Here is an 11,682-nt window from a genome sequence, read left to right as displayed (position 1 = left end):
GAGAAAGTGTTGCAGAAAAAAATGGAAGAAAGTTTCCAAATTTCAAATCTTCATTGCCTTTCTAGGTCTGGTAGATTGATGTGCCTCGTACTCCTCCTCACAACTGTGTTTGGTGCCAGTTAAATTTACAGCTTCAGATGTTGAAGGCTCCATCTGTTTATCAATTGATTCATTGTATATCAAGTAGACCGCTATTTTCTTCACAGTGAATCCATTCCCAAAAACTGCTTTCACTTCCACTTGGTCATGAGCTTCCAGATTTGATATTATTTCTTTCATCTCTACTTCTTTCAAGGATTTCAGTTCGTCTTCTCTATAGAGCAAAGTGGTTGCCTTTGTATAATTTATTATCATTAAGTAAAGTATACAAGATTCACATGCCTTGTTATCCAAATCTTTGGAGGGGATATATACACAACAAATAGTCATCCCTTTTAAATGATCATGACCAGTAACTGGAGGCACTTTAAATTTTACAGAAGTTCCTTCACCTTTGAATGTTAGCCAATAGGGGTAATTATCACCAGGAAGAATACAGTCATCACCATACGTTGTAAGATTCAATCCCTGCATAATAAGAGAAACATAACCTCTAATTCAACTATATAATTATGCATGTAGAAATCTTTTTCAAAAAATTCAGAGAGAGAGAGAGAGAGAGAACCTGTGAAATCTTCTTTGACAGTGTACAAAAGACTTGAGAATTCTTTCCGATGTTAATTAAAAGATGTTCCAAGCAATTCTTAAGTATTGAGATGTCCATACAATTTGTGGTACCCAATGAATCAGAAATCTCCAATCCATCTTCCAACAAAGGACTTTGGTGCTTTGGTACAGTACTTGGGATTGTTGAAGGACTATCGATACTGTATAGCATATCCCACAAAATTGATGATGGCATGCCCGCATGTGATGGAGTAAGAGGCAGTGGATTATTTGTTGGGGACATCCAGGACCGGTAGAGAGAAGGAATCACATGATTTGATAATCCTTCATGACCACAAACAGATAGATATAAAATGCTTCTCAATCTCACCAAAGAATAGGGCACTTGTTTTAACGTAGGAGCAACTAGAGTTGTCAAAGATTCCATTTGTTCTATGTCCTCCTCAAGCTTTTCAATATTCTTACAACCAGAAAGAATGAGAGTTTTTAAGCATTTGATCTATAAACGTTTCTTGGAAGACTGCAAAGGCCAATACAATTCTCCAAATTTAGCAGCAGAAGTTTATGATGAAGCCCAATAGAATGATGTATTGTGTTCAACCTCAAACAATCTTTGAGGATTAACTCTTCAAGATTTGGTAGTTCCAAAAAATCAGGTGTTTGCACCAAGTGAAGAGAGTGACTGAGATTGAGGATTTTCAAACTCTCCAATAACTATAACAAAAACATTTAATTTCAAAGGGAAATTAGCTAAACACATCTTAAAAAAATTAATAATAAAATATGAGGGAACAATTATATGTAAAATCCTTCATCAAGATTGAAAACCCTAAGTGAAAACATTGTTTTCAATCAACTGAAAATTAACTCTGGAAGAGATAAACATACTATCGAATACGTGATCTAGAAAGCCAAGGTAACACAAATTCAATAAAATGGGGTAATATCTAGATCTATAGCAAGACATGTAAAGCAATGCGAAATAAACAAAATCTGATAGCTTTATTCTTCAATGGTGGACAGGGAAGATTTAGTCAGAAGTTATGGAAAAAAAATCTATCAAGAAGGTTGTAAAATATAAAATCCAATAAAAAATAAAGTAATTTATTTACACATCTCAAATCCCACTTTAATATAAATCCATAAACTTTGAAACTAACGCCACAAATTAACTCAGCCTTTTGAGTCATATACTGGGAAAAAAATTAAAAAAAAACACTATATCACAGAAACTAGGTTTGAAGTATTTTGTTTTTTTTTTTTCCCAGAGAAATTAGGCTTTCTATTGACAATATTTTTTATTTTTCAATTTTATTTGGGCAGTTATGGCTCAAAAAGCCAACAAACTAGCTATTAATTTACATACCCGGGATTCCTTCCACACTCGTCTGAGATTACTATACTTTAAGTCAATAACAACTAAATCCTCTTGATAAAGGTCGCTAGGAATGTATTCCTTGGGAAAATGATGCCAGCAAAGCCATTTGAGATCTTTACTGATGTATTCGTAATCTCCACTAAGTTGTACATTGTCAAGACGAAGTAATCTGAGTCTCTTCATCTTCTCAAATGCTTTTATCTGAAGTACATGCTTTGATCCAACCTTTGACATCAAAGACACTCCTTCAATAGCCTTTGTTCCCTGCAAAAATAAACGCGTATTGAAATCGAAATGTGCACTTATTTTATTTGTTTGCGAAAAGCAAAATAGAAACCCGTGTTATGATACAAAATGAGTTCCTACCTTGTGTTTTGATAACACTGCTAGTGCATCCTCATGAAACCACAACCTACTCATCTTTCCAAGCTCATTTTGAGATTGTTCACGAATTATTCCTCTTCCCATGTCACGCAGCAAATCATGCATACCAAGCTTGTTCTTCTCATCAATGGTTACAAGGCTTCGCTCCACAAGAGTTTTGATTCCAGTATCAGCAAAGAATTTGCAGCCATTTAATATTTGTGCCACTTCATTTCTATCCATCCCAATAAAGAAGCAACATAGATCAAGGAATATTTTTTTGTCCAAACTATCTAAACCATCAAAGCTTATTTTTAGCTTCTTTTGTATCTCCTGCTTGGGAATATTTTCAAGTCTCTGCAATACTTCATTCCATTCCTTTGTGTCGTCACTAGTAGATAAATAAGAGCCAAGGACCTCAAGAGCTAATGGAAGTCCCCCAGAGTATGCAACTATTTTTTTTGAAAGTTCAATGAAATCTTTTTTAGGACTTTTTTGTTTGAATGCATGTCAACTAAAAAGTTCAATAGATTCCTTATCATCCAAATTCTCTATTGGGTAAACGGGACAACCCATAGGGAGCAAACGTTTATCTCTAGTTGTAATAATTATTCTACTTCCTTGACCAAACCAGTCATAGCTTCCAGCTAATGCATTTAGTTGGGGTAACTCATCCACATCATCAAGTACAACCAATGCCTTTTTATGGCGAAGTCTATCCTTTAATGTGATTATTCCTGCTTCAATACTATTTATCTTCATTTGCGTTGTCTTGCATATTTCTGAAAGAAGTTGGTTCTGTAAGCACACTTTTCCCTTTTCTTGACCCCATACTTCTCTGATGTTTGAAAGGCAACTTCTACTCTCAAAAGTGGGACCCATTTGATTATAAATGGTTTTGGCAATAGTTGTTTTGCCTGCACCACCCATTCCCCATATCCCTACCACGGCAACATCTTCAGACGGATAGTTTTTCAACATTGTGATCACTTTTTCCATGCGGTTATCCACTCCTACTGGGTGTTCAGCGACAAACAAGTCTTTCTTGTCCAATATATCACAAACTTGCCTAACGACATCTTTAAGATATTCACTCTCGTCCCTGCAAATCACATAAGCATAATAGCAATTGTGCGTTGGATATAAAAACCAGTATGGTTACAAATAAATGGATTCAATATTTTAAAAGCTATATGTTTTGTTTGGAGAAAAGGAAATATTATGAATAAACACTCATTATTTCACTGCCAAACAATGCATATGCCATATCAGACTTGAGAATTTTACAATATATGTAACTTTTAAGACTGTGCCTAGGAGGGAACAAACAGAAGTGAGTCATATTTCGAATAACAAACACATATCAAGTGTTTCCATTAAAAGTAAATAAAGAGTAAAAAATTACCTGGAACTAAGTACAACAGTCCCAGCAAGACTCCTAGCCTTAGTAAGGGCTTTCCTCCACTTTAAAACTTGATCTTTAAATCGTGAAATTTGATTGTTTAATCGCGAAATTTTTTGTATAAGATATTCAAATGCTTTTCCAAAATTGGAAGTTTGATGATGAATTTTTGACGAATCAACATGGTAAAACACAGGTAAAACCACCCTATTATTGAAGTCATGAAGCTCCATGATCATTGACAATTCCTCCAAACACCATTTAGATCCAGAATATTCATCAGAGAAGATGATGATTGCTATTTTTGAACTTCCAATTGCTTGCAAGAGTTCCGTTTTGATATAGTTTCCTTTGGCAAGCTCAACATCATCTTTAAAAATAGTTATGCCAGCATTACATAGAGCTGCATAGAGGTGTGAAGTAAAATTATTCCGAGTGTCACCTCTAGAACTCAAAAACACCGCATACCTATAAGCTGAATAATACATTTCAAAAAATCAGAATATTAATAAATTAAAATGCTATTTAAATTAATATAATTAAAATATTATTACGATATAAACATTTTTATAATATAAGATTATAAAATGTCAGAAATATTATGGATAATAATATTAACTATCATTGATACAGGCACGTTGATATAAGACATGAAGCACATAAAGCATCCCTAGAAAACCATAACCTACCTTCAAGCTCACTTTGTGAAGTCTCACGGATTATTTGCCTTCCCATGAGCTGCAATAGATTATGCATTCTGAGTTTGTTGTTGTTATCAATGGTTACAAGTCCTCGATCCTCTAGGACTCGTATCCTAATATGAACATTGCTTCCATGGGCATCCAGCTTTTGGATCACATCATCCATGTCCCTCCCAATATGGAATAAAACTATATTTAGAAATATTTCTTTCTCTTCAGCATTTAAATAGTCAAAGCTAAGCCTTAGTTTGTTGTATATAACAGGATGGAGAGCTCTATTCATATTCCACAATATGGATTCCCGTTGATCCAATTCCTCCTTATTCAAAATAGAGTCAATGCTTGTAGTAAGAGCCAGGGGCAGTCCCTCAGCATAAACAACCAATTCTTTGCAAGCATGGATGAATTCTCCTTTAGGGTATGATTGTTGAAATGCATGCCAACTGAGAAGTTGAAGAGACTCTTCATCGCTCAAAAGTTTCATGCAATATATATCATCCACTTGAAAGGCATTAAGTAGATATAAATTGCTCGTTGTAATGATGATTATACTCCCTTCACCAAACTGTTCACAACTTCCACATAAAGTATTTAGTTGCTCCAACTGATTCACATCGTCAAACACAAGAAGTACCTTCTTTTGGCAAGGTCTTTCATTCAAGTCGAGGGTTCTTGATTCAGTGCTATTTATTCTCATATCTGTTGCTTTACATATTACTGAAACAAGGTCGACTTTCCTCTCTGATTGTTCCCTAACATTTGGAAGAAAACATATACTCTCAAATGCGCACTGAATGTGGTTAAAGATGGCTTTGGCAATAGTTGTTTTGCCTATACCCCTCATTCCCCATATGCCTATGAAGACAATATGTTTTGATTTATGGTTACGAAGCATTGTAATCACATCCTGAGCACGAGAATCCACTCCAACAGGGAACATCTTATACGAAGGCTTCAATTGATGAAGAACAAGACCAATAATAGGCTCAATACCATCCACATCATGTGGAGAGCTGTGAATTATGAAAAAAGAATAGCAAAAAAGGGAGCACTGATTAATTAGCATGACTACAAATAATAAAGAAGGATAATGCGGTATTAGGAGCGACACATATATTTCCATCAAGAAATTCAACACACAATAACATTGTTAATTTTATCATATTCTTGCCTTCGCCGAATTAAAATAATACAAGTCAATTCCTAAAATCATAGATGTTAATCAAGTTACATAAATTATAAAACTCCACTGCATAGCATGAATAGAAGGGAATTATGCGTGTCCTGCATCCTAAATTTGTTGTCTATTAAAAGTTTGTCACATTTATTGTGATACTAGGCTATGTGCTATAGGCTTTAACATCATGAGTAGCAATAATTATTATTAAGAATTAATATCAAGCTTATCTTTTAATAACTAATTGTTATGGATTGCCAAAAAAGTTGTACTACTCTCTCACACACGCGCACAATATATTAGCAAAATTGAAAATAAATAGAACGCAAAACACAAGGAAAAATACATTACCCGGGCTTGAGGTAATCAGACACATCAATCCCACCAACGTTCCTTGCAGCTTCACGAAGAGCTCTCCTCCACCTTGAAACTTCCTCTTCAGTGTGTGAAACTTTTTGTATGAGACCTTGAAATGAGCCTTGATTACAAACTTCCCACTGACTCACGTCATAGAATACGGGAAGAACTACATGATCATATGGCATGCTGCGAAACTTCATGATTTTTGTGAGTTCCTCGAGGCACATTCTAGAACTAGCATAGTCTTTAGAGAAAATGATAACGAAAATTTTACGACATCGAACACTTTGCAATAGTTCAATTGATATATCATCTTTGAAAACAGAACATCCCTTTTCCCTCAGATATGAATAGAGACGAGAAGGGAAAGATTCTGTAGTCTCTTCGCCTCTACTAAAACTCAAGAACACTTCATATCCATTGCCTACAATATTTTAAATCACAAAAACACTGGGTAATATTTATCATGAATGACCATAAAAATTTTAAATATATTCAAGAAGAAAAAGATAATTCATTGACCCCCGTACCCTAAAAAAATAATAAATGTAATTTTTCCTTTTCTTATTTTCCCCCTTTATTTTCCCTGTCTTCTTCCGCTAAGCTCTTCTGGGCAAGCAAATGTGAAGTTCATTTGGATGTTTGGCTTCTATTTTTTTTTTTTTTAAAAAAAAAGGCCTTTTGGCTTCCAAACCATGATCTACTATCCAAACACATGAATTTTTTTATGACAAAATCAATTTTGATTGGAGACCATAGTTTTGGGGTGAAAAACCAGGACTTTTCAAAAGTAAAATGTTTATACCTTTTGAAATAGAAAACTCGTGGTCTTGGCATGAAAAATCTTTAAGATGGAATTATAGTTTTTTGAATATATATTTAATCTTATATTTTATAAACATATATACACACATTTATTAGTCATTAATCAATTAATTATATAAATATTAAACTTGTCTTACATATGTTAATTCAATTTTTCTAAAAATATTATGGAACTTTTATATATATATATATAAATGCATGTTAATTATTAATTAATTAGATTTTTTTATATATTACTATGTTGGAAAAATATATTATTTACTGAATCATTGCCTTAAACAATAATATTTTATGTAATTATCACATTAACTTATATCATTTTTTAGTAATTTACACATAAAAAAGTAATTTCAATAATAACCATCCAAACATTTTCATTTCATTAAAATCACTTTTTCATAATATCTATACCTCTATCTCTTCTCAAAATAAATTTTTATCACTTTTCTATAGAATGTATTCTCTAAAGCTAATCCAAATATCTCCTCAAAATCATTTTCACATAGAATTTTGTGTTTGTGTTTGGATAAATCTCAAAACCATGGTTTTGAAAAGACCATCCAAACACCATAGTTTTCTTATAAAATCACTTTTGTATTATAAAGTAAGGTTTTTCACATGTGAATTTCTTTTTTCTTTTGGAAATATAAAACCATGGTTTGGAACATACAGATATATTTAATCTTATGTTTTATCAATAGATGCACACATATATTAGCTAATTATGTAAATAATAAATTGGTCTTACATATATTTATTCGATTTTTAAAAAATATTATGACACATGGTGTTTAAAATTTCTGAGATGAAATTATCATTTTTCTAAAAATATGTTTAATCTTATATTTCATAAATATGTATACACAGATTAATTATTAATTAATTATTCATCACAAATCATTTGTTAAAACAAAAATATATTATTTACTAATGTTTTAATTTAAATAAAATTATTAATTAAAATTTGTCTTTTATGTGATTATCACCTTAATTTATGTTTTTTCTAATAATTTGCACTTGGAAAAAAAAAGTAATTATGATAACAACCATCTAAATATTTTCATTTTATCAAAATCATATTTTTCACAAAATCTATTCTTTTAAAATGTATTCTTAAAATAATTTTTTATCAATTTTTTTAGAAGTTATTCTTTAAGAGCCAATCTTTTTTTTTTTTTTTGATAAATCTTTAAAAGCTAATCTAAACAGCCCTAAATACAAAACCAAGGTTTTAGCACTTTTATTTTAGCAAAATCACGAAATATCTTTCTTTTCCTACCATATTGTTAGTGTATTTTGCTTGAAAAGAAGAAAGAAAAATTGCATTAAGATCCTTGCTAAGAGAAATTAATACAATTTTTTTTAAAATTGTCAAATTAATATAAATTTGAAGTCACAAAATATCTCACGATTTCACTTATTTAATTACTAAACTGCCCTTATATTCTTTTCAACTTATTAGGTTTTTTTATCCGTATTTATTAATAACTGTAAGGACAGTCATTAACAATTTAAAATGTAACAATTAACGATCATCATGATAGGTATTAATTACACATTTTCTCAGTACTTAGTAATAAGCATTGTTAACTGAAAGGCCAGTTATAAATAACTTAAAATGCAACAATTAATAATTATCACGATGAGTATTAACAATACATCGCATCACAAGGATTTGAAGTTAAATATGCTTATGTGATGTGCAAAGAAAATATGTTATTAATGCTTATCACGATAGTGATTACTTATTACATCTTAATTCGTTAACAACTACTTTTTAAGTTGTCAACACATATTTAAAAAAAAATGAAGACAGTTTCATAATTGAACTAGTGAAATCTCTTCCAAAAAATTCCTTAAAATTTCATATTAATTTAATAATTTTAAGAAAATTTTTTATATCTATTTTTTTTTATGGAAGTTTAATGCAGTTTTCCCAAAGAAGAATCCCACGTACATCACCGTGGCCCTATAACAGACCCACAATGTCTATTTTGGGGCCGAGGGATGCATGCATATCAGTAGTTTTACTTCAATATTTTGTAAGTTTGAAAAGTAATTTCGTAATTTAAGAAATCGAAAATATCGCCCTAGTGAAAAAAATCCAAAATATTGAAAATATTATTAACCAACAGGTCAAGACAATAATTCAAAGTATCAATGAATCAAATAAGGTCAACTCAATATCACGTTGGTTATGATTAAAATGATCTGATTTAAATAATATGCACAAAAATACTTATATAGAGAAAAATTCTTACATGCTTTGGGAGTGCCACCTCATCTAGGGTAACATTCAAATAAAAATGCATTAATGGAATGTTTGTGTATAAATTAGATCACTCATGATCCAACAAACATGTTCGCATATAATAGACTGCTATTTCTTAAAAGTTAAGATATATCTAACACTTGATCTTATTTTTTAAGTGTATCCAACATCCTATTTTTTTATGGTGCATCTAACATTTTGATCTTATTTTTTGATGCATTGATGTTATTTTTTTAGCTGCATCCTAAATTCTAACTCTTTCTTAAAATTCAAAATGACATTATATATCTCAGATTTGTGGTGTTTGGAAACCAAAAAACACTTTTAAAAAGTATTTTCATATAAATTGAGATAAAACTTTACTCACATACTTACTTTTAAAATCATAAAATTATTTTTAAAATCATAATAAGGTTTCCACCAAATCAGGAAAAAAAAAAATTAACACAATCAATCTGGTTTATACAAAACAAAAAGAATATAAATTATTTATAATTATTTAACATTTGATAAAAACCAAAAGCTTTTGCATTTAATAACAAAAATCTAAGTTTGCAGCAGGGGCGGTAGCTGGAAGTGTCGATTCTGGCTCTGAAATCGGGTTTCGAATGCCAGGTAAGAATTAAAAAAAAAAGGAGAAAATAAAATATGGATTATTTATGGGCGGGAATTAATTTCTTTTGTGTCGATCATGATTTCTTTTTGATACCCATCTTTTACTTTTGTGAGCATAAGATATCAAATATCTTCCCACAGAAAGTGAAAGGATAAATGGGTTACCCTGCTGGCTCAGAGGCTGATTCATCAGATCCATGGAATCTTCTGTCGTTTATCCGCTGGACTCTTGCAACAATCGATCAATCGTGTCTTTCTGAGAAAGAAGAAGAAGAAACCGTTAATTAGGGGGAAAAGAAGCGTAGGTAGAGCAGAAAGTTACCAGTGCATTTGCTAATTGACGATAAAGACCAGAGGGGAGAGAGATTTATGAGGCTCACCCTGCTTGTGCAGGAGAGTGAATGAAATGAAACAAAGGGTTCCAGAAAGATTTATGTATGGGAAGAAGAAACAAGGCAGCTTCGTTATGCGCCATTGACTTGACTCCTTCAAATAATTACTTCCTTTGGTTCCCAACGCAAGTTCCTCTAAACAAAAACGAAAATGAAATTAAATTCTATGCTCAGTTTCCACCTACGTTTTTCTGCCGAGTTGTTGGGTACAATTATTGGTCATGTTTGATATTATGATTAAAATTACTTATAAATATATTCCATGTAAATCGAGAAATTTTTTTTTTCACATACATATCTCGTATTTCGTAAATTATGATTAAAAAATTATTTATAAGTTATTCTAAATAATTTAACTTATAAAAAAGGCTTTCATATTACACGGAATTCAAGAGAGTTTCGTGAAGTTCTGTTTTTACCCTTCTCATTTTTTTTCCTTTTCAACGCCGACCCACCTACGCCATCTGCATGGCATCATCACTGACCTCATCCTGAACGGCGACCTCCAGCGCCGGCGACGGCAAGCGCGTCATATGGTTCTTCTCTCCCCCACCGGCAATCTTCTCCCACACCGCAAGGGATCTTTGAACCCACCGTTGGTGAGCACTGAGATGGAAGGGCGACTCATCCTCTCCACGGATCTCCCGCTTCGTCTTCTTCCCCACTTCATCCTCGCCTTCTTCATTTTGTTCTTTTTTCCGGCGACGACTTCATTGTCTTTTGCGCTTTCTGGTTCATCATCGATCTCTGGCTCTGCTAGTGAAGATCGCATCTTTGCAAGTTGGAGCTAGATTGACGATGAGGAACATCGATTTCTGGTTCTGCCTAGTTCGCGTTTGGATAATAGATTTTTGGGTACGGGTTTTTCTTCTCGATTTATTTTTCTGTTGTCGCCGGGACTTGTTGCAAGATTCCTTGGTTGAATCTGGTGCTAATAGATGCCATTGAAGAGTTAGATGACAAGCAAGGGTACGATAAAATTGTGGCTGTTAGATGGTGATTTCCAGCAATGGACGATGGCGGCTATAATCTTTGGAGGTGGTGGACGGTGGTTCTGTATCTGGAGACCCGGTTTTGGCGCACCTCACCGGCGATCACTTGACGTCAGATATGATACGAACAGTTCAGATTTAATATATTTTCTTACTATTTTAATCAATATTATTGACACTTTAATATTTTAATTTTTAACTAATTATTTTTTGAAAAAAATAATAATCTACCTATTATCTTTATTTTTATTTTTATACCTATTAAAAAATTATTTAAAAAATAAAAATTAAATTGGATGTCTATCAAAAGTAATAAGTTTTTGTCTCTTATTATAAGATCTAATTTTTTGAATGGATCTGTTCTTTTTTATAAGATCCTTTTTAAGTTTATCTAATCATTTAATTTATTATTACCTATTTTACCCCTAATTTAATACGTTTAATACATTCTCTTTCTTTATTTATCTTATTATTATTCTATCACATTTACACATTTGTATATAGAGATATATTTGGAAAAAAATTCTATTTGCTACATA

The 11,682-nt window shown here is 32.0% G+C and overlaps 2 protein-coding genes across 2 annotated transcripts; both read right to left on the bottom strand.

The window, feature by feature from the left end:
- Positions 1–2,917: 2,917 nt before the first annotated feature.
- Positions 2,918–3,406, bottom strand: LOC114711124 (TMV resistance protein N-like). The gene has a single exon (XM_028895473.1). It carries the CDS (start codon positions 3,404–3,406, stop codon positions 2,918–2,920), a length of 489 nt encoding a protein of 162 aa, XP_028751306.1.
- A 1,024-nt stretch (positions 3,407–4,430) lies between these two features.
- On the bottom strand, positions 4,431–10,923 carry LOC114711123 (TMV resistance protein N-like). The gene is made up of 3 exons (XM_028895472.1): positions 10,746–10,923; positions 6,039–6,471; positions 4,431–5,523 (listed from the first exon to the last, which is right to left on the bottom strand). Exons 1-3 carry the CDS (start codon positions 10,921–10,923, stop codon positions 4,431–4,433), a joined length of 1,704 nt encoding a protein of 567 aa, XP_028751305.1.
- Positions 10,924–11,682: the final 759 nt, after the last annotated feature.

The sequence above is a fragment of the Neltuma alba genome, unplaced genomic scaffold, assembly GCF_004799145.2.
Source record: "Neltuma alba isolate B1F8T4 unplaced genomic scaffold, ASM479914v2 tig00011277_pilon, whole genome shotgun sequence".
Taxonomy (NCBI): Eukaryota; Viridiplantae; Streptophyta; class Magnoliopsida; order Fabales; family Fabaceae; genus Neltuma; species Neltuma alba.
This window is presented reverse-complemented; position numbering and strand designations above follow the sequence as displayed.